At 43.3% G+C, this 24,621-nt stretch overlaps 1 protein-coding gene across 1 annotated transcript in view; it reads right to left on the bottom strand.

Annotated features, from left to right (window-relative positions):
• Positions 1-3,531: 3,531 nt before the first annotated feature.
• jph3b (junctophilin 3b) overlaps positions 3,532-24,621 on the bottom strand; it is a 30,488-nt gene continuing 9,398 nt past the window's right edge. Inside the window, exons 2-5 of the mRNA XM_053631099.1 lie at positions 19,085-19,889; positions 8,047-8,171; positions 5,555-6,354; positions 3,532-3,658 (exon numbers count right to left, since the gene is read on the bottom strand). Of these exons, the coding sequence (XP_053487074.1) occupies positions 3,578-3,658; positions 5,555-6,354; positions 8,047-8,171; positions 19,085-19,889 (1,811 nt within the window). The 3' untranslated portion in view covers positions 3,532-3,577. The remainder of the gene's footprint in view (positions 3,659-5,554; positions 6,355-8,046; positions 8,172-19,084; positions 19,890-24,621) is intronic.

Raw genomic sequence — 24,621 nt, 5'->3', positions numbered from 1 at the left:
TATATGTATATATATATATGTATATATATATATATATATATATATATATATATGTAGGTATATATTTTAAAATTCAACTGATGAACAGTAGATGATGAATTGGCAGTGTAGTTTGTTTTTCATATTGATCGATTTGACTGGACAAGAATGAAATGTAAATAAAATGCATGCTTATGGTCATTGGCTGGATGAGAAAAGAATCGATTTGTAACGGGGTCTGAATAAAACTGTAAGAAGAGCATTCAATTTCAATAACAGTCAATTAAAGTGCACCTATTATGGTTTTCGAACGCGCCTAATTGTGATTCAAAGGTCTCATACGATAAATTTACACGCATCCGAGTTCAAAAAACACTTTAACGCGCTCATAATTTAAACCGCAGCGTCACCTTTTTCCCCTCAGTGTCACAAACCATTCGTTGGATGATCCGTTCTAAACGATTCTCCTCCTTTCAGAGAGCATACTCTGCTCTGATTGGTCAGATGTCCCAGTGTGTCGTGATTGGTCTACTGCTGTCTGCGTGTTTCAAGAAGGAAACGCCCACTACTGTAACGAGTTTCAGCTCCGTCTGTCAGCGACCAGAAGCGGGGCTTTTTGTTACGAACCTACGTAGGTTGGGACAGGAAGTGAGTGTGGAATCACTAACGATTCGTCAACGGTTCTTTTGGGAGTCAATAACGCCGTTTGTCGTGCGCTTTGATCTTTAAAAATTTGCAGACTTTTTACATTCACAAACAGCTCTATAACACACTACACGAAAGGGAATATTTGGAAAAACCATAATAGGTGCACTTTAAAGTATAAATACGGCGAAATAATACTTAAGGAAAGTAACAAAGTACGAATACGGGAGTATTTTCCGTTCCTGGCGCTTGCGGACGAGGGCGTGTTAAAACCAGCGCTGGATCTCAGCAGGTTTGACTTCCACCTTTTTGTTTTGTTCCCGTTCCTTTCCGTCATCGTTTCATCGCACGCTTTTTTTTTTTCTTCAATTTTTTTTTTCTTTTTGTAAAATGATGTGGTGGGAGAATGTAGGAAAAGACAGATAAAGGGAGATAGCACAGACTGTGAGCGATCAGTGACTCAGGCGGGAGATACAGGCCCCATACACACACATGCTATAAAAAAAAAAACCTCACAGCTCTTTGAGTCTTTGAGTTCAGCGAGCTGGCTAGAAAATAAATAAAGAAAGAAAGAAATCATATTGATAATAATAATAATAATAATAATAAAGCGGACGCATCTCTTCGAGTGTTTATTCCCTTTTGGTTCGATGAGGAGATCATCTCAGGTGTTTGGGTCCTTCTGAAAGATGATTGGTTTGTCTTTTTGTCGTTGTTGGAAAGACGTCACTGCAGTTCTGCGGTAGGTTCGATAGTTTTGTCAGGGTTTAAGAAAAAAAAAACAAACAAAAAAAAAACAATGACACAAATAAATGAATAAATAAAAATAAAAAGCAACCGTATACTGCTTCCAAAACTAGAAGACTTTTATATCATTATTTGTCTCAGAAGGTAGCTTTACAAAACTAAACCATACATCAGCATGCAAATTGGTCTCTTTAAAAAACAAGGCAGTCGGCATTTTTTTCCAGACATCTTGCAAATAGCTAAAAAATCTTCTTCTTTTTTTTTTTTTGTTTTAAACGATTTTTCAATAAATATTTATTTTGAAAGCAGCAGTTTTGAAAAAAAAAACAAAAACAAAAACAAAAAACCCCCAAAACAAAACGACAAAAAACGTTAACAGTCTCTGACGCTCAGGTCGACAACAGCGGATTCTTCGGTGCGCGCGCGGTAAAGCGTTCCTCGTTAATTAACGGCACCCCGTCGGGATTTGAATACCTTACAGGATATCGTGTGTTAGCCCTCATCCAACATTCAGACGGTGTTTAAACAATGAAGCCTGTCGATGAAACTAAAACAGGAGGGATGAATGGATATCATGAATATGAGTCTATATTAGAACGTCGTGGTGTAAAACCCAAATCAGTCGTCAGGTTAAAAGCTGGGTCCATATTCCGGGGCAGATGGGGAAATGTGCTGAACGATATCACGCCGAGAAACGTGACGCGCTCGTGAATTTTAGGTGGGCGTCAGACAGCAGGAGAAGCACAATTCACCGTCGACCAAACTTTAACGTGGATCATCGTAGGAAATAAAAGACAACAATAATGTGGGATTATTCACGCCACTGCAGGTGTACTAAGGGCGCATCTCAATCAGCTCCCTAGTGAGGGCACTCGGCCATTTTAAGGGCTCACCGTATACTGATTCACCACCGAGGGAGCCGGACGAGACGCGCCCTTAACGGAACGCACACACACTCTCATCCAGCACGTCGCCAGGAACGAGCAGTGCCACGTGCAGGCTGTGAAGGCTCTGTGGAAGTGTTTACCATATATGCTAATTCGAGGGGCGTTTCTTTATGCAAATGAGCGTGGCCACGCAGGAGCGGAGCCGTTTAGAACGTATACGGTTTCTAAACATCCGTTTCGTGATAAATGACAGGTTTCCCCGTCTGTGACGGCGTTTCTTAAGCACGCATTTCGAAGTTTGATCCGACGAGAGCCCTGGTTTACGAGTGAAAGTGATCCTGATTCCTGATTGGTCCATTTTGTTTCGCGACATATCAACTGGTAGCCGGTAAAATGTGATTAAACGAATGTTCGTTTTACGTCGACCTTTTATAAACCGTTATAGCCCGGTTACTGCGTAAAACGTGTTATTTGATATAATGAGCTACGTTGTACGAATTGTGTTCCATTCCCGGATATCAACGTCAGCCTGTGCGTTGTTTTTAAACAAACGGCTAATTGCACGTCCATGCTAATCTGAGCACTTCTTCTACGATGGTGTCATCATGGAAGAGAATGAACTTAAACTGGTTCTGGTTTGGGCCTGTCCCGTTCCAGTGAAAATGTGTGTTTATGCGTTTTTTTTTCCTTTATTTTTGTGCTCTCCGAAACAGAACCTATCCACGATTCTACAGTTCCTGACCCGGCCCTTCCTGACCAGGAATGAGAAGTCCAGGTGGAGCGACGATAGGGGACGGAGGGGCGGCGGGAACAGATACGGGACATCCCATTTCCCATCCAGTGACATCAATACGACGTTTCGACGGAGTAAAGTTCACCTGTGAGCTCACACCACCTCACACACACTCTGTCTCACGCCAGCGGCGCCACCATTCGTTCGAGTCCACCAGCCAAAACAACAACAACAACAATAAAGAAAAATCTATGGATAAGTCAAGAACGGCAAAAAAAAAGGCAGTTAAAAAGAATACAAGTGTAGCAACGAGGAATCTTAAAACGTTAACGCTAAAGAAGAACTGCGAACGAAAACATGAGCTCTTTGGAGAAGTGGAGAGGGAAAAAAAATGTTGAGCCCAGCGTTGACTGTAAATTCGTTTTTGTGTCTCCTTCCTTCCTCCTTTCTTTCTTTCCTTCCTTCCTCCGTCCTCGTGATTCACGCTTCCTTTAATCAGATCAGATGTAGCCGGAGCCGGATAAACACTCCCAGCCCGCTCGGGAAGGAGATAAATTAACAGGAAATAAAGGAAATGACAAGAGTTTTAAATAAAAAAGTGAATAAACAGAATGGCAACTCCGATGTTGAGCAAAATCACCATGACAACCAGAATTGAGCTGGAGCCCTGTAAGGAGAGAGAGAAAGAGAGAGAGAGAGATTAAGAGAGAGAGAGAAAGGAGGGAGGAACAAGAAGACATCAATATTTCTTATCCTTACGTACTGTTAACGATCGTCCTCGTGCAATTTACCCGACACACACACACACACACACACACACACACACACACACACACACACACTCCACAAATTCAAAATCTAAGCCCTAACCTTAACCTCAGTAATTACAAGGACATTTTTTGGACTCTTTTAAAAGCTGCATTTTTAAAAAATCAACAAACAAACAAACAAACAAACAAACAAACAAACAAACACTGTACACAGTCACCAGAGGGTCAAACTTGTCAGATATTCCCATCCGTTTTATCTGACAAATGTCCCTAGGAATACTCTAGGGACATTTCGTCCACACCAAAATGTAAACACACACACACACACACACACACACACACACACACACACACACACACACACAGATCTGTTGTGATGTTTGTTTGATCTCTATCTCATGCCACTCAGCTGATAATTAGGATGGACATGGAAACGAGGCGGCATTGTCCTCACGCTTCAAAGATGACGAGCGTCCGTCCTCGTGTGATTTTTAATTGATATGATTCTGCAGCTGTGTTTACGGCTACACACACACACACACACACACACACACACACACACACACAAAGACACGCACTACATAAGGAACATGCGATGCATGAAATCAGGCCGTGACGAGTGAAGCGTGTGTTTCTTGCGACAACAACACGTGCAGTGAATCTCACACACACACACACACACACACACACACACAGTCACAGTTTAATACGAACAGGAATATCATGACAAATCAGCGTCACGGGACATACAGAACACCGAGCCGTACATTTGTGTTCAAAAATTAAATCATAATTTTTTTAATTTAAGAAATAATTGCGATTTATTTGATATTTTTAATATAAAGATTTGACTGAACTCTGTGTGCTGATTTGTAGACGTACATCTTTCCCCTCGGTGTGTTGTGTAAACCTGTTTTACACAACTATCCTGCACTCCTTGCCTCTCTGCGGCTACACACACAGTCTCTCTCTCTCTCTCTCACACACACACACACACACACACACCCGCCACTCTGTAACTCACACACACTCTCCTATTGGCTAATATCAGAGCAATGCATAAGCTGTTCCCTAGCAACAGTGAAGCAGCCAATGTGAGGCCACTTTAGCAAGCTGCTGTTACCAAGGTACATGCAGTGTGTGTGTGTGTGTGTGTGTGTGTGTGTGTGTGACATGGTGGAGGTTGTTTGGTCTGCTCTGTAGCTCTCTTTCCATCCACCTGTTTTCAGATAATGTTTAATAAGGAAGGAGCTCCTGTTGACGAATATCGTGCGGAGGTCTCTCTCATGGTAGCTGGGCGAGCTCCTCAGACGGACACGCCTACCCGACTGAACCCGTGATTGGTCGTGACGGGCGAGGCATCCCCGTGCCGATTCGTTCCGAGACGGAGGACGTTAAGGAGCAGAAATCTTCCTGAAGTCGTAGAAATTTGTCATGAAAGCGGAACCGTGTGTAACAGCGCCACCTGCAGTATCGGAGCACTCGAACGCGACGGACGATACGAAACAGCAACGCGAGGCGAGAACGCGAGCTTCTACACTGCACTCTCGACAGTTTGGCTGCTGTATTGGTGCTTGTTTTGCGCAGCGTGAAGTAGACTGTTGTCTTTAGATGTAGTGTAAACTCTACATTATTTTTTAAAAATGTTTAGAGAACCAAAAATAATCGTATGTGTGTGTGTCACTGTGATTGACACAGGAGTGAGAGTATGCCCCTCCTACCTAGAGATCATAGTCAGTTTTGCTTCCTTGGACTGTGTGTGTGCGTGTGTGTGTGTGTGTGTGCACACTCACCGAGTTGGCTTTGAGCTGTGTGTGATTCTCTTTATCGTGTTCTAGTGCAATGGGTGAGGATTTTTGTGGGGGCGAGAGCATGAGGTCCCTGCGCAGAGGCCGAGCCTCCAGTTTCTCGCCCGCACGTAGACTGTCCAGCTTTTGCACCGGGTCCACACCGGGCTGTGCCGTGTCCTCTCTCTCTCTCTCCTTCTCTCTGTCCCTGTCTCTTTCTCGGTCCCGGTTTTTGCCCCGGGTCTTGCCCCGGTGACGCTCCTCCCCTTGCCCATAGGGCTTCTGGGAGTTAGAGTCCATGGGTTGCAGCGGCTTCATCTCCATCTCGTAGTTGCTCAGCTTCTCCTCGTCCTGCTCGAGCAGGCGCGTCTGCGTCCGGTGCGAAGTCCACTCCGCCCACTTCTCCCGCGACGACGGCTTGTGATTGGACGAGCCGTGCTCCCGGGACGACGCCTTGTGATTGGACGAGGAGTGCCGGTGACCGTTGGTGTTCGCCGTTCTCACGTATTCCTCGCCTAATCCACCGCCTCCGCTCGGCCGTCCGTGGCTCCGGCCCTCCACCAGAACCTGAATTTCGGAGGCTCCTCCCCTCTCGTCGTCCACGGCGCTCTGTCGCAGGAAGCGGGCGTTTTTCGGGCGGGCCCGAGATTTAGAGGTGGGGCTTGGACCCGGGCTGGCGTCAGGAGTCAGCTCTGGAGGAGTCGAGCCCTTCATGTAGAGCTCGGTGCTGTCCGGAGTCTCGCTCGACATCATCTCAACGTCGTTGTCGCTCGACGGCTGCGGCTTCGGCCTCTCGCACTCCACTCCTGCACACACACACACACACACACACACACACACACACTTTTTTTGTTCTGTTTTCTTTGCAATTATTTAAAAGCCTTTCTTAAGATACGCTAAAGATATCAAATCCAATCCGCTAATCCATGACGCATCAGCAAGCCTAGTTTTTTGTTTTTAAAAAAAAAATCTCTATACAGAAAGGTTGAAAGGAAAACAAGCTGTAATAGGAAGTATAATAATAGATGCCGCTGTCTGTTTATATCCCATCATAAACAGATTTCAGATCTGTGACCTGCTCCGTCATTTGAATTTTCAATTCATGTTGAATTTTATCCATTTGGGTTCATCAGAGAATTACAGCTGAACAGAAAAACGCTCGGCGAAAGCGGCGTGCAGTCATTTATAATAAAAATAAACCGACAGACGGACAGTTCAAGGTCAAAACCAGACGAAAAAACTGAAAACTAAACACTAAGGATGAAGAACAGGAAGTAGAAAAGCACAAGACGAGGCTTGGGGACAAACATGGCTTAGACTTATACTTCTTGAATATTTATTTAATCCACGACGCTTATCGTTTCTATAGTAACGGCTCAATCACAGAGACTTGTACTTGTACGGTGGACGTTTTCTGTACGGAAAATGTAATGTTTATTCGGCGTTTATGGAAGGAGTCTCCAGTGTCAGCGCAATAGTGCAATTACTGTACAAATAATTTGGAGTGTAGAGAATACCCACAATGCACTTTGATGTTTGTAAGGCACCATTTCTGACAGGAAGGAAGAGGGACAGGAAGCTCTGAGCGTATAAGGATGCATGGAGAATCATGCGAAAAATTCAACCCGTTTTTTTCTTGTGTACTTGTACTTGTGTGTTGCTGCTCTGTGGGTGTGTGTGTGTGTGTGTGTGTGTGTGTGTATGTGTAAGCTTGATACGCGTGGGCGCGTTAGAAAGGTCACTCCTGGCCTCCCCTCATGTTCCTGTTGCCTGTGCCATCACTCACTCCCACACCACCCTCACCCAAACACACACACACACACACACACACACACACATAAGGTGAACATTACAGGTGGATACATTACAGTCTGAATAATAATCATTATTGATGGAAATGGTTTCCATTAAGATGACATTTACACACACATTTTCTTTCTTTTTTTAATGCTAAACGTAACGGATTACAAATTCATTTAAAATAAAATCTCTACTAAAGCCTTCAAGCTACATCGTCACTCTCCACTTTTGCTTTTAAATAAGCAATTGTGTAAAATACACGCGTTAAAAAAGAACGCGTGTCAGTATTTACACGTGTACGGTACTGCACGTGGAAAACTCTCGACTGTTACCGAAGCACTGACACTGGAGACTCCTTCCATAAATGTTAAAAGTTCAATAATCCATGCTAAAGAAATGTCTTCTTACAGGAAGCTTCGCCACGTCCACGACGATGTTTCGATGTGAGCCGTTTATATTCGACACCTTCGTGACCAATCACAATCCAGAATCCAACGGCACTGTGGTACAAACCACTTAACCTTACAAACAGTGCGTATTATTTATTTAATATCTATTTATTTTAATTAGCGTGACTGATTCAGTCCGCCCACTGACGCTACACGTCTCCGCTCGGCTGGGATCTGACGCCCTGTTGAAGTGTAACCGTGTTATTTCGTCCTTTTTTTTTTTTCTTTTTTTTTTGGCGTGTTTCTCACCGTTTCCTCGATGCTGAAACGAAGGCGAGAACTCTTTAGCTGCGATTCTGGCCAGTCTGCACTCCTCCTGCGCTTTCTGCGCCGCCGTCACGGCCGCCTCCGCCTTCCCTCTCGCGTGGGCCGTCCTGAGGGGCAGGAGAAGACGAACAAGAGGAACAAATAAATATATACCCAGTTAAATAAATCAAAATGATTGTTAATAAAAAATACAACAGGATGTAACGTTGACATGTTCAGGTAATAGTAGCCCTAGAACGTTTGCGAGCTCGTAATAATTCACGTGACTCGGTTCGTAGCAAAGGTTACCCAGGTTCGCTCATCCCAAAATTTGTACGAATCTCTTAATGTGGATAGCTCGTATGACGTAACATGAGCTAGCTAGCTAAGAAAGCTAGCTAAGAAACCTAGCAAGCTACGGCAACCCCACCAGCTAACGTTATATATACCATATATATATATATATATATATATATATATATATATATATATATATATATACATATACATGTGAAAAGGTATTTATTTCCTCCCTTTCCTTCTTTCTTACCCCCCCACTCAGTCAGGCAGCAGGTCAGGTGTGTGTGTGTCTGTGTGTATGTGTGTGTGAAAGAGCATCTTCATGTGTGTGGTGGCTGTCAGGCTATGTGTGTGTGTGTGTGTGTGTGTGTGTGTGTGTGTGGGCATGCTGTGTGCTAGCGTGTGATTTGTGCTGAGTGGGTTTGAGCTGTGACGGCTGCTCTGCACTGTGTGTGTGGGTGTGTGTGTGAGGGTGAGGTGAGCCGAGGTGGGACAGGCCTCTCTGGTTGTCCTGGCAACGGCAGGAGAAAGTGTGAGGGAGGGATAGAGAGAGAGAGAGAGAGAGAGAGAGGGAAAAAAAAAGACAGAGGAGTGGACATGATAAATCATTTATTCACTTTCAGTCAGTTTCCTGGAGGTGTGTGTGTGTGTGTGTGTGTGTGTGTGATAGAGAGAGAGTATAGATCATGTTCTTACTAGAACATAACCCATTTAAAGGATTGCTCACTGATACACACAATACAGAGATACAGAGAAAAAAGAGGCAATTATCTGATTCCAGGTTTTGTGAATCAAGAGTCGACTCAAATGATTCAGAGTTGAATTCACACAGTCAAACTGATTCAGTGTAGAAGATTAAGCTCTGTCACCAAACCACGAATAATAAAGGCAATGCCTCCTTCAGTGTTACTGCCAGACACATACCCAACGCCTCCTCCGTGCCTTTTAGTCTTAGTGAAGGAGGCGTGGCCTCTTTCCCTGTCAGTCTCTGTGAAGAAGGCGTGGCCACTGTGTCTGTCAGTAACACTTCAGGAGTCTTTCTTTGATTAAAATCAAAATGTGTGCACAAATTTACACCCATCGCATCACTCAGTTGTATCATTGAGTCATTCATGTATTACCCATAATGCACTGTGGGTTTTAACAGGAGTGGCAGCGTGTATACAAAAGACACATTCCAGTGATTATGTAATGAAATAAAGTGTAAAGTTTACACGTAGTTCTGTTTGTTTTTTCTGAGTAGCAGCAACTTCGATTTAACCCAGTTAATCACTGCACGACATCAGAGTTTCCTCTCATTCATACACACACACACACAAACACACACATACGCACACGCACAGTTCCCTGCCTCTCGCACCTAAACCCGTTATTCTCACACACACAGCCTCATTCATTAACACGTTGAACGAAAGACAGAGCAGGATGAAGAATGTTTCATCTGAAGCGTAACCGAATAAACACTGCACCGATCCCAGACAGACACAATACATGTTTGTGTGTATCCATGGCGTCTCATTTTAAAGCAGGACTTACTCAGTTAAAAAGTACAAAGTGTCTGTTTAACGTGGACTTTAACTCAGGAAACATTCCGAGCGTTCGGTTATTTAACAGAACGATTGATCGGCAGCGGTTTTCTATTCGGAGCGCAGTTCATGACGACAATCACGACGATGGCGGAACATTTCAACATCGCGCTGCATGAAATGCTGTGTTTAAATCTTCCGTGTGTACATAAGACGCGTTTCCGTTGTTTCTGCGTGCGCGCACAAAGTCATATGTCAAGAATTAACTGACATTTACTCCAAATATAGCACTCGAAGGATATTTTACCTGGGGCTGCTTCTACTGTTCATTTTTATAGAAGGTAAGATGGGGGGGGGGGGGGGGAGACTGATGTGACAGATTCGAAGGAGGACAAAAATCCCAGTGATACTCTGGGAATCATTTCATTACCCTCCGCTACGTGTATAACGAATCCAGTCTGAATAGGGCTTTGGAAAACCCTGACAGCCCTGACGCACTCTTCGTAAATAATCACCGGTGCTGTAGCTCTAATCCCACACCGCTAACCTGCATTGATATAGCGCTGAGTCACGCTAATTTCCGGTGTTAGCTCATCAGCAGGTGTTTGGGTTTCTTTATCGCGTCTAACAGCGATGGCCCACAAGCTAATCGGCTTAGCCGCTAGCCCGTATCCAGCCTGGACAGATCTCTGCTAATCTGTAACACACACAGGTTGTGACCACTGTGACTTGTTTGAAACATTATATACGGTCTGCTAATAATATGAGCATTTTCATTATGGTTTATGAAATATCAAATACTACCAAAGGTCAGTAAAGCAGCGAATAAAATGTGTTACGTCCGGATTCGAATTCCACGAAGAAAGCCGATTCAAGGGACGCCAATCATGTTTGATCTACGCGGTATATATTTTGTAATTATGTCATTAAGGTAGGTGGATTCGGCATGACGTGGCTGGAAGGCATGGAAACTAACCACGTGTTCACAAGCTACTTGTAGATTGTAGTCTTGTGGGCGTGGCCTGTCCAAGTTTCTAGTTAAAGCTAACTAGTTAAACACAAATGACATAACGTGCTAATCAGTGTGAGAAACTGTGGTTTGATTGACGTTACGAGCTCAGCTTCAAACTGGATTAGCAAGCTAGCTACGTCCACTCACCAGAGGCACCGAATGATCTCTGCGACGACCTTCCGAGCTTTATTTTCTTCCTAATGTCTCTGGACACTATGGAAGCCCGTTTCCGCCACGGAGAAAATGTTATCCGATTTTATTTCTCACAATTTTTAACGTCTTGAACATTTTTAACGGCTTAACATCTCGCAGTTCTGACATTTTATCTCACAATCGTGACTTTATTCCTCACAATTACAAGATTCAGTTTACATCTCTCAATCCTGACTCTTTTTTTTTTTTTTACTCAATTTAGACATCCACAGGACGCAGTACCTGAAATGTGACTAAGTAGCTGATGAGTGTTGAGCTTATTTATAGAGAATGATTGATGCTTTTTGTCTGTGCTTTCTTTGTAACTCACTAAATGTCAAGTGGACGTCCAAATTGTGAGAAAAAGGTCAGAATTGTGAGATGTAAACTCGTAATTGTGGGAAATAAAGTCATAATTGTGAGATGTAAACTCGTAATTGCGAGAAAAAGGTCAGAATTGTGAGATGTAAACTCGTAATTGTGAGAAAAAGGTCATAATTGTGAGATGTAAACTCGTAATTGTGAGAAAAAGGTCATAATTGTGAGATGTAAACTCGTAATTGTGGGAAATAAAGTCATTATTGTGAGATGTAAACTCGTAATTCCGAGAAAAAGGTCATAATTGTGAGATGTAAACTCGTAATTGTGAGAAAAAGGTCATAATTGTGAGATGTAAACTCGTAATTGTGGGAAATAAAGTCATTATTGTGAGATGTAAACTCGTAATTGCGAGAAAAAGGTCATAATTGTGAGATGTAAACTCGTAATTGCGAGAAAAAGGTCATAATTGTGAGATGTAAACTCGTAATTGTGGGAAATAAAGTCAGAATTGTGAGATGTAAACTCGTAATTGTGGGAAATAAAGTCAGAATTGTGAGATGTAAACTCGTAATTGCGAGAAAAAGGTCAGAATTGTGAGATGTAAACTCGTAATTGTGAGAAAAAGGTCAGAATTGTGAGATGTAAACTCGTAATTGTGAGAAAAAGGTCATAATTGTGAGATGTAAACTCGTAATTGTGGGAAATAAAGTCATAATTGTGAGATGTAAACTCGTAATTCCGAGAAAAAGGTCATAATTGTGAGATGTAAACTCGTAATTGCGAGAAAAAGGTCATAATTGTGAGATGTAAACTCGTAATTGTGGGAAATAAAGTCAGAATTGTGAGATGTAAACTCGTAATTGCGAGAAAAAGGTCAGAATTGTGAGATGTAAACTTGTAATTGTGAGAAAAAGGTCATAATTGTGAGATGTAAACTCGTAATTGTGAGAAAAAGGTCATAATTGTGAGATGTAAACTCGTAATTGCGAGAAAAAGGTCATAATTGTGAGATGTAAACTCGTAATTGTGGGAAATAAAGTCAGAATTGTGAGATGTAAACTCGTAATTGCGAGAAAAAGGTCATAATTGTGAGATGTAAACTCGTAATTGCGAGAAAAAGGTCATAATTGTGAGATGTAAACTCGTAATTGTGGGAAAAAGGTCATAATTGTGAGATGTAAACTCGTAATTGTGAGAAAAAGGTCATAATTGTGAGATGTAAACTCGTAATTGTGAGAAAAAGGTCATAATTGTGAGATGTAAACTCGTAATTGCGAGAAAAAGGTCATAATTGTGAGATGTAAACTCGTAATTGTGGGAAAAAGGTCATAATTGTGAGATGTAAACTCGTAATTGCGAGGGAAAACAACTCTGAATTCTGAGATATAAATTTGCAATTATCTTTTAAAAAAAAATTCTCCGAGGCGGAAACAGGCTTCCGTAGTATACATTTAACGAGCATAGGAAGTAAAGTTGCGAAGTAAAGTTGCCAGTTGTCTGAATTTGTCGCCTCAGTGTGATATCTGATTTGCACAGAATTGGGAACATCTCAATTTAAATGTCACTTCTTTCGCTGTTGTTTGCAGCTGTCTCTGAAATCGCAGCTCCATTTTGTGCATACGTTATTTGCCCGCCTGCGGATGACACGCCCTTCTTCCCCTAAGGGCTCGTACGCTATAGGCTAGACAATAAGCTTATGATGTGCGATCGAGCGTTTTGGCGCGATTCAAATCGAATCTTTTTTGTCCTCCGTTACACACATATGTCGCTTGCTAATGTGACCCTTATTATAAATAAAAAAGACCGCTGCTAGCCTAGAGGTCTGGTGTAATCTGGTCCCTTTCTGATGGATGTTAAAATATGGTGCAAAGATCATCAGATCATCTGTTTCTTAAATTTTCTTTAAAAAACCCCAGAACAACTCATCGCCTAGAGAACCGAGTATCGGCATGCCTACTTCACAGCATAAAACGTGCACTTTTATTTCTTTTTTTGAGTTAAATTGTACGTTTATATGAAACCCCATACGCTCTGGGGCCGCTTCTTATGTTCTTGGCACAACAATTTATCCAATTATCGAGCTTTAACGAGCTAAATCTGGGGCGTAATGCCATGCAATCAGGTCACACACCTGTGTTCGGTTTTAAGGGGATTAATTTGTACAGTATCTACTCGTAACTCGTAATTCTCAAACGTGGAACGCTGTGGTCTGTTTATGACGAGCTCGGATCATTATTTTGGGGACGGGTGGAGGTGTATGTTATTCACAAACACTACCCTGATCATCTTTAATAATTCTCACCGAGTCACCCTGGATAAATCACGGAGATGGGCGTGTCTTCACGCATGACATCTCGTAGATGGGCGTGTCTTCACGCATGACGTACGCGTGCTCATCACGTTAATAATTCCGCGCGTACCGCGTACACCTCATTTTACTACAAACTGATGTTGAAAAAAAACACAACAAAAATCGTTGATATGATGAAGTTTGCCTGGAAGGAGTCTCCAGTCTCAGTGCTTTGTAACAGTCACAGGTAAAAAGCTGTAACTCGACGTTTCCTGTCATCATATTTAGTATTTTAATATGATATATAATACACCTCCGTGCCTTTGACCAAACAGAAAGGCGTATACAACAGCCACCATGTAAGTGCTAATTAGCCCATTCCTTCTTCTAGCTAGCTAATCAATACACTACAGTAGTGCAAAGCTTTGATGTTTTCTTATCGTTTGTTTTATACGGTGATTCGGTGTAACACCGTCCCAAACGATATTCCTTTGTTGTTGTTGTTGTTGTTGTTGTTGTTTTTTGCCAGCTAGCTCTTATAGCTAACATCGCCTACTTATTGTAGGTGAGTTTTACGTCTTTTCTACCGTGCTAGCATGTACGATCAGCTAGGATAAATACTTTACTGTTCGATTAATAAGGAATCGGGCCGAGAAAACGGATAGCATGCCGAATTTCCCACGAACAATCCTCTCTTCCTTCCCCGTTTCGTTTACGTCCATGCCTTTTGTGCGACCGTTCTTTCAATTTTCCCTGCGTTCTGCTAACCCTCTGAGCGCTTGTTTAGAGTCTGCTGAAAATGTCACTTTCTCCCTGGTGTCCTTGCTGTAATATTCACGCTGTGCTGTAAACAGCTCCGACCGAAAGCTGAATGGCGGGTCACGGCGCATAGTCTGCATTTACACCATGAAACAGCGTGTGTGGGACCGCTCCCGAAACGAAGGTATGTCATGCTATTTCGTCCAGATGGAGGCTGACTCGGTAGAAGTATTTATTTATTTATTTATTTCCGTGGGAGGAGCTTGCCTGCTTCAGAGACAGATCCTGTCCCATTCATGTGCATGATTCTGCTTTATATGAGTCTCGTCGTCTCATATAATTTCAATATTTTAACAGAACATCAAGGATTTAACAAGCACATGGCTACGGTATATCGAAGAGCCATACTAAGCCTTTCCTCGTCCTCGCTTTTATGTTTTTGACCCCGCCCTCGTTTCTCGTCTACGCCCAGTTTACGCCCGCTTCTAGATCGCCTGACCTGCGCTTGTTCCTCACTGCTGATTTAGATTTGTCTGCCTGTCTCTTTAAATAAAGCTTTGAACTGCACTCGCATCCATCTCCATCCTACGTTTACATGACAGCTACACAAAATTTCCCCCAGGTGTGAACGAGCGAGCCCGTGACCGTTTTCCAATCCAGTGTGTTTTCCCACTGTGCACTGCGTTCCCCGGGATGAAGCTCTTACAGAAGATGATCCGAGACGTCGAAACGATCATTTTTTCCACCCTCCTATCATTCTTCTACTACGGATGCCGTGGTAAAAATGATTTCCGGGTCCAGATAGGAATCTAAAAACGCACGTATTTCCCGCCCGAGTAATTTTATATCTCGTAAACCGTCCATTCCGTCTTACGCGCGTAACGTGAGGTATAAGAAGCAGCCGATGCTTACAAAAACATACGTATTTGTCTTGTCCGTTCTCAGACCGATTCCCGTTCCTCATTAGTAAAAACCAACTCCATACTTCTCCTCCCAGTCCTCCTTCATCCCTCAGGGTTCCTCCATCCACCACAGAGACGGAGCTTAGAACTTCACCCTCTCAGAACGTTACTTTCAGAGCTAATTGCTCGTCACTGTGGCGGTGCCCTCAAGGGGGCATCTTCTGTAACTCTAGTTCGAGTATCTAGAGACCATAGTGCAACTTCGAAGACTCGTTTAAAGTACATAATTAAACCTTAAGGACCACTGAGAGACCTTCGAGGGGTCTCTTTGGGGAGCAGAGCTCTGATGTACATGTTGTCTCCGGGCAAATTGATGATGATGTTGACACAGATGATGAATCCTCAGATGCATCCTTCAGCCGAGCAAACGTCAGGCCTCAGGTTAGTTCCTGTTCTCTCTTACGTTATAGCAGCTATAAACGCTCGTTCCCTCACAAGCCTCTCCTTGTTTTCTCTCTCTTCAGGTTAATAAGACAAACAAACAAACAAACAAACAGACAAAAATAAAAACTGCAACGTGTAAGCGCCTCTGTCTTACACAAGTTAAATGTTACGGTCTCCCTACAATCTCACGAGACAAAGAAAGCTTCAGTATATCGACGATTATTATTTTAATCTGTTGATATGGAGCGTCTGTTATTCAAGTCCCTGTGAGTGTGAAATATTTCATTTTATTTATTTATTTTCATCCAATCACTCTACTACTCGCACACACACACACACACACACACACACAGAGAACGAGAGAGAGAGAGAGAGAGAGAGAGAGAGAGGCAGTAAAATGAGTTTCAGGGTCATTCGAGGTGACGTGCGATGTGTTTAACGTGCCACTCTTCAGGATTTATGTACAACACCTTTATTTATTTAGGTGTGAGTCACGTTTGATTATAGACTGGCCCGGTCGCCCGGCCGTGACGAGAAAAAAATGACACTCCGTTCATACAAACATCACCGAGGAGAAGACCCGCGTTTATCCGCGAGCTCTGCGTTCATTTATAAACAAAACAAATGGGATAAATAACGAGTCGGGATACCTGGGGGCTTCGTTTTGATCGATACTGTCGGGATTTTAAAGTACGTAATAAAATGGCTGCGTTATTATGAAAACGATGACGGGTCGCTGGGACGGGACACGGCTAAGCGGTGCACAGATCAGCCGGGTTAGCGTGTAATCGCTCACTCTAAATCTAGGTCAATGGGATTTGAAGGGTGAGTGATGATCTAGATATAGCGCATGCATACCTCTGCACGTCTACACACACACACACACACACACACACACCGTTTACTGTACACCACAGCGCTGTTAAATTCTCAATTCTGATTGGTCAGAAAGTGTCGATTAATTTTCTGTAAGCAGAATCACAAATCAGAGGTTTTTATTAACGTGCTCGTTAATACGTTATAGTTTCCATAGCAACAGCTCGTTCACAGGGACTTACACGGATTAACACAGTTGTCGATACGGTGATTCGCCTTGTAAGGAGATGTCTATGTAAAGTTTATGGAAGGAGTCTCCAGTGTCAGCGCTTTGTAACAGTCAAGCTGTAAATTGAAGTTTTCCGACATCTTCGGGTTTTTATTTTTAAATCTTTTGGTCTTATTAACGTCTAGAGACAGAAAAAACAGAGGCCGGTGAGAGAGCGACCGTTTACAGCTAGATGTTCCTTGACGTTAAACGTAACGTAGCTATAAACAGATAAAAACTTCTTTAATCGATGAAAAATTGTAATCATCGGATAACTGCTGTCGTATACGAGGAATGAAACACTTGAGAGCGGACGTTATAGGAAAATAAAATAATCAGCTTCACGCACTGGGGAATGTTAGCACGTAGCTAGTCGGCTAGTTAACCGCTTGTAGTCGTAACTCTCTCGGCCCGAACGAATCAGCGATTTATTTACAAGCGCGCTAACCTGTATAGATATAACGTTCCGTTATAAATCTAAGAACCGCAGTGTTACAGTGGCTAAGCTAGCCAGCTAACCTGAACGTTTCCGAGTCCTACAACTGGTTCGAACCAAACGTCGTGGATATTTTGTGACATCGCAAACTGAGCTCCGCCCCCAGAACTTGGATAGAAAAGACATGACTTTCATGCTACGTTTAAAAAATATATATATATATATATATATATTTCCCCCAATCTTTATACACAGAATGAGCCTTTAAGAGAAGATAAGCATTTAAAAAAAAAACCCAGTGCAGATGAATATTCACAATAAAATACGTACTCATAGTACAGTGTATATTCACAACCTTAATTCCTATGTCTTTTTATATTACAGTAATGCAAATATGTAGTGAAATGTTTTCAAAGAGAGAGAGAGAGAGAGAGAGATTCAGATTTCTGTTTAGTCCTCGTCGCTTCCGGATTTTTCTTCGGAAGGTCGCCAAACCCCGTTGGCTGGTGTAACGGCGTAAAACCAGTCTCCGGCGTGAACCTCATTCTCTCCTGAAACTCCTAGAAACTTATTAGCAGAGACCAACCCCCCGTGCCCCCCCACCCCTAAAGCGAAACGAATACGAAACACTGTTCGAACCAAAGCCGTACCGTTACAGTGCACAAATCAGATTCAGTTCCGACGCACTCACACACATAAAACGCACAACGTACACAATTTACAGCCTTCTCACGTGTTATTGATCGAGCCCCTGCTGTCACACATCGACACACACATCTGCCAGTGCGCTGATACACCAGCGATCCATACCAGCCTCATTCAGCTCCATTTATCCAAATCGCACTCGGCTTCTGTAACGCGTCACGTTTTTCTACCAGGGCGCTGTCGAGTTCTCCAATCCGACTGGTCAGAAGGCGCATCATCACACCTTTTTGTGAATGCGCTTGTTCTAATACGTTATCGTTTCCATAGTAACAGCTCGTTCACAGGGACTCGTACGGCGGATGCTCCACACGGACGGATTTTTAAAAAAAATTTATTAGGAGACTGTTATTTAACATTTATGGAAGGAGGAAGGAGTCTCCAGTACAAGATCATGTATTTGTTGCGTAACTTATAAACAAATAGCACGAGTTCCACAAAAGTAAAACACGATCCGTTGTGGCATCACGTGGCATTTATTCTTGGCTTTCTGAAACGTTTCTCACTCGACTCGTACAGCGTGATCCACAAATATATGTGTGTTTTCACTGGGTCTGATCTAGCCAATCAGGTAGCGAGACAACTTTTCGTTAACGCCCACAATTACTCCAAGCTGTCATGCCAGATACTGTATATGCTCCAATCAATAAGCGCGAAGTAAGTGATGCAGAACTCGGTATAAGCGTAAAAGAGAGCACAGCGGAGGATTAAAGAAGCGGTATGTAATTTTATAAAAGTGTTTCTCGATCTGTATTTAATCATATTCTTTTAAAGCTAGCTTGGAAGACCTGATTTGCAGTATTGCAACGCAATGAGTCTCACTACATTCTGTATTTCAGGCTGCTGTTTACTTTTTTCTGGGCCAGAAATGAGCCCAGAAAAAAATTAAATTCAGCAGATGAGGCGGGGTCAGGTGGAGTTTTGATTGCAGTTGTGACTCACCAGCAGAGGGCAGTCCTGGGATTTAAACTCAACCCTGTGACCATCCTAATGTTCCAGCTAACGCTGTTAATAACTCCTCCACCTGTCCACTCTCAGCAGGTGACGACGTAAGGACGGCTTTTCACACTCACCTGGACAAAGCGATCTCAGCTTTCTGCTTTGCGATATCAGACGCCTTCTCTGCACCTTCGATGGCGCGGTCCACCTTCTCTCGGATCTTGCTCGCACGTAGCGGGATTAGGTTCTTGCGTTTGCCGCTGACCAGCGAGTTCTGCTTGTACTTCCCCTCCTCCTTGGTGCCGTCGGGAAAGGTGGTGCAGCCGTAGCCGTGGCGCTTGTTGCTCAACCACTCGCCTTGGTAACAGAGACCGTCCGAGCGGCGGCTCACGCCACAGCCGGAGCGCTTATCGTTCCTCCACTCGCCCGCGTAGCTCTCGGTGGCTGTAGCGTCCACGCCGTCATCGTCGTTGGCATCGTCGTTGACGTTGGTGCTGGTGGGCAGGAGCTCCCCCTCGGCCTCGCCCAGGCTGATGGTGGAGTTGACGTCTGAGGCGGCAGAGCTCACCGTACTCATGGCCGCCTCGCTCCGGAACGAGCTCTGCTTGCTACGCTGGCTGGCCAGCGAGCTCTTCGACTCGGACTTGCGCAGACGCAGGCCGCTGAGCAGAGAGCGCCGGAAGAAGAGGCCTTTCTTTTTCGCCTTCAGAAGCTCCGCCTCGCTGTGAGCCGTCAGGACGAAGCCACCGCGTGAAGCTGCCGGGCTGATGCCGCCCCCCGTGCCTGGCGTACCCGCCGTGCCGTTGCTGTGCTCTGAGCGTAGAGAGTTTATGGAGGTGCGCAGTGGAGAGCGGATCACGGCCGCCATGCCGTACGGGACACTCTGCCGAATGCCGTAGCCATGCCGCATGCCGCCCACCCACTGGCCCTGGTATGTACCTGCAGGAGGGCGAACACAAAAACACAACGAAGTCAGAAAGGGATGTTTTGCTGGACACAACCACTGATGTGGCCCAAAGCCCAAGGCCCAGATCTTTATAGTTCGTATCACTACATGGTTTTGTTCTCATCATGGAACATTTTATTTAGCTCCGTTTACGTCGGTTGTCCTGCCAGTTAAACCCGATTAAACAGTACGTTTAATAGAGAGTGTGTCTCAGTGCTCAGTGCTCGCAGAAGTGCAGTGCTCGCGCTGCTTCAGTGCTCACGAAAACCTTTTAAAGTTGAAACACGTTCTTTAAATGCCATCAAGTTTTTTTTTGAAACTGTTTTTTAAAATCCTGTGACCTGTATTGTAGGAATCTGCTGTAGAGTTCGCAATCCGATCGCGCGAAACACGTTCGGATCGATGTCTGTTTCGTGTCGTCTGTTCTTTAGTGGGGAAAAAAAGGTACACTCGTATACGCTGCGTAGTAGTGTATCCTGTAGGATTAGACGTTGGTACTGGAGCATTTTCTTTCTATGACCGAACGAGTACAGTATCGGAATAATACCCGACACCTGTTGCAACCGTTTAAGGTCAAAGTGGAACCATATTACAATCGGTATCGGTTTCACAAAGCAACTCAAGATGGCCGACGTCATAACGTTACAGTATTCGGCTCTGCGGTTTATAGATGACAGTAAGTTATAACCGAAGAGCCGGATGTGGGTTAATGGAGATCTTTACAGAAAGGATGTTGAGTAAGAGAGACTTAGCAACCGTTAGCAGTGTAGCTCCTTCGCCAAACGCCGTTATTAACTCCACTTAGACCTTTTTTTAAGATGGGAAATTGATGCGCGTTTGATTGTTCTCCAAGCTTCCTGTATATTTGGGAAACCACTAAACCGTGTGTGGGTTTCCCCTGGATTCGGGCAGAGAGTCGGCGAGTCAGGAGGCGTAGGTGATCGGTGATTTTGATGATTCATTCTTCGTAGGCGGGTGCTTTTTTATTTATTTATTTATTTTTTATTATTATCAGCGCTTGGTGCTGGTTATATTAAAGCTTTCTTGGGAGACGGCACTAATTACACACTCAGCATTACTGTGTGTTTAAAGAAGTCCTGGGAGCAGGATAATATGCGTTCAGTAAAGCGTCCTACCAAACCTGAGTCATTAGGATCGCCCGGCATCTGCTCACAGTACTCAGCATACTCAGCATACTAAGCTTATTATTGACATCATGGCTTAAAAGTGAGATAAAATGTCATTTTATTGTTACACACAGGCTGTGTTCTGATTTCATTTCTTATTTCGTTTGTTTATTAACCGTGAATAAACATCTCCCTGGAATGGATGTAATTCACAGAAAAAATTCCATCCGCAAAATCTTTTTGTTAAATAAAATACGAATATGAATACGACGAAGAAAGACACGTCAGGACGCGCTGTTATCGGAAATTGATCGACTTGGGAGGGTTGATTATTTTCTCATTTTCACCCCAATCACCCCACTGGTTTTATTATTATTCGCTCTTATCCCACAGCGATTTGCTTTTACGCATTTACAATTTTTCTCAAACTAATTAAAGAATGAAATGTCGTACTTTTTTTTTTAAAAAAAAAATCCCTTTATATTTACTCTCAGCATGTCCAAGAAACAAGTTAGTTCCTGTTCTCGCTTACGTTATAGCAGCTATACCCAGGCGTTCCCGCGCCAGCCTGTCCTTCCTCTCTCTCTCTCGTAACGTTAACGCCACAAAAGACAAACACGCAGCTCGTTGTTTCTCGATTCCAAGAAACCGTAAGCGAAAAACATCAACTCGGGTAAACGTAAACGTAACAAGCCGCTGACACTGGAGACTCCTTACTTCAAGTTTAAATAAAAGTCCCCTCGCAAAAAGAAAAGAAAAGAAAACTTCACCACGTTGACGTGTCCAGGACGAGTCCCTGTGAATGATCTGTTGCTATAGAAACAGATCATTAAAAGACTAATCAACACCTTCGTTCAAAAGCCCTGGTTTGTGCAACGTCTCTTTATAAAAAATTAAAATAAATTATTTAAAAAATTTTTTTTACAGGATTTCTGACTTCAGCAACTTAGCGACAGTCCAACTGTGGGGTCTAAATGAATTCTTTCTTCTTCTTTTTCTTTTTTTTTCCCCAGATTTACAGCGTAATCTTTAACAAAGCTCGCATTAAAAGGCAACGCTGAAAAGCCCAGGGCGATATTTTAAACCTCCCAGGTTTCATTTGCGTTCATAAAAACGTCGGACAAAGCGTGACTCACCGAAAAGCCACTCTCATGCACAGATGGCCAATTCCAAGAGCTCTGTGTGTGTGTGTGTGTGTGTGTGTGTGTGTGTGTGTGTGTGTGTTTTCTTTCATAATACCTTTCATTTCATGCAGCTGGTGTAAAACGAGACTGTAATAAGAGTTCCTTTTTTAGAGAGATGTGAATCAGGGCTTTGTTTCAGTGCCTCTGATTAGCGCTGTTACAATATTTATTCAGGTCATTAGACAGCGAAGTCTAATTAATTCAAGCTAAGATGCAAAGAGAGAGAGAGAGAGAGAGAGAGAGAGAGAGAGAGACTTCAATGCCGGGAAAACAATTCACGCGTGAACAAAATATTCGATTTGTGTTCTCTTTTTGTATTCAGTGTTCCTTGTTTAAACGTGACCTTCACACTGTTGAATCGCGCATCGTGATTGGCTCGTCAGGCGCCGATTCATTTACTGCCATTCCTAAGAGCGGCGCCGATTCGTTCCGACACGGACGTTATCGTTTCTATAGCGACAGATCGTTTTTTCAGGAAAGATTTCCGGAAATCGTCGATACGGCGAAGCTCTCTATAAGGAGCGCTTGGTAACGCGGTGACTTTAGGTTTTTCTGACATCTTCAGGACAGAGGAGTTTTTCAGTCATAAAAAAATGACACGCTGCGTAATGATTTTTGTCTTCTTAACTCGAGAAGGTGCAGGTGAGGGAAGGAGTGTTTATAGCTGCTATAACGTAAGTGAGAACAGGAACTAAGCTGTAACAGGAACTTTTTGCTGTGATAAGAGGAATGAAACACTCCATGTCCTGCTGTTATAGTAAAATAATCATCCTCAGGGTGGAAACGGTAACAGACACGGATTATTTCTCTAAAACAGAACGACACGGAGTGTTTCATTCCTTTTATTTCTTATATAATATAGACTTTAATATAGATATTGTTTTGGGTTACATTTTGTTTCATTTTATTGCAGTTCTGTCATCAAAAGCTGAAACAGAGTGGTGCTGTCCATGGTGCTGAAAAGTCAGACAATATCTCTCTCTCTCTCTCTCTCTCTCTCTCTCTCGGATCATTTAGATCTGTGCCATCATTTTTGCCTATGTGTGTGTGTGTGTGTGTGTGTGTGTGTGTGTGTGTGTGTGTGATGTAATTATGATCCCAGCACGCCAGTGATTCATTCAGCCTTCGAGAACATGCTGCTATTACCGGAGTCGCCTCACACGTAAACAACACACCGCTCTGTCTATCTGTCTATCTGTCTGTCTCTCTCTTTGTCTTTTTCTCTATCCCTCAATCTCTCCATTCTTTCTCCTCCCCCATCCATCTCCTTTTCTAATCCCCCTTGTTCTTCTGCCTCCTTCTGGCTTTTCCCAATTTCTATTCTGTTTTGTTTCTGTTTCCTCTCTCTCTCTCTCTCTCTCTCTCTCTCTCTCTCTCTCTCTCTCTCTGTCTGTCTCTCTCACTCTCTTCTCTCTTGCTTTTTTAAACTAACTAGCTAGCTGCATTGCTAGCATTCTAAATGACTGGTTTATTACCAAGCTATAGTGTTAAGTATCTGGTGTGCTAACTGTCTGGACGGCTAGTGAAATAAAGGTGCACTCTTTCAAACATAGGAGACAATAAAATGAAATAAAACGACATCCGATAGCGGTACGTTTCAGCTCAGCCACCGTGTCAGCGGGGAATCTTCTGGACGAAGCTGTGTTGGCGCGGCGTTGGCGTCCTGCTAAAACACACCCGATTACACACATCTGCTGATCATCTAGGTGTTCACAACGTGGATCAGGTCTGTTATGGCAGGTAAAACATCTGTCCAAAGACGTGGCCTTTTAGACATTTCAACTTTCTAGCAAATAGGATTTTTCCTCATATATAAGATACAAATATTTGTCTAACATTTGAAGGTGCAGTTTTGTTTCACGGTGACACAAAACGTAGCGTAATTAAACCAAAAATGATTTCTTCTTTGCATCAGAATTGATGGTGCTGCCACCGCCGTGCTTCACGCTGCGTGTCCTGCGCATACGATGCAAATATCTCAGTGTTAATGAACCTGTCAATCATGAAATAATCAAACACACGCCGGCTAATTTTGTAAGCTCTAAAGACACATTCTGAGCTGAATATTTCGTGACGTATGACAGGAATGAATTTTTTTATTTGGTCTATTTAGAGCAACGTCCAACAACACGCATTCCAGCTTCAATTTGCTATTTAAAAGAACGTCACTTGCCTGTGCTATTAACCAATAGCGCGATACGTATTATCCTGCTATAACCGCGACTGTGAGCGATACGGTATGTAGGCAGTACAAGGAGAATGAACACGATGTCTTGAGGCAACAGAGAGATGTTTTCGAGCATCCGATGGGTCAGCGCTGTGTGGCTACGGCTTGTGACTTACATGAAATCCTAAAGTCCTCACAGGCTTATTGGGTGCGATATTGATTTTCCCCTGCTAGCCATTTAACTTTT

The sequence above is a fragment of the Ictalurus furcatus genome, chromosome 8 (genome assembly GCF_023375685.1).
Source record: "Ictalurus furcatus strain D&B chromosome 8, Billie_1.0, whole genome shotgun sequence".
NCBI lineage: Eukaryota > Metazoa > Chordata > Actinopteri > Siluriformes > Ictaluridae > Ictalurus > Ictalurus furcatus.
This window is presented reverse-complemented; position numbering and strand designations above follow the sequence as displayed.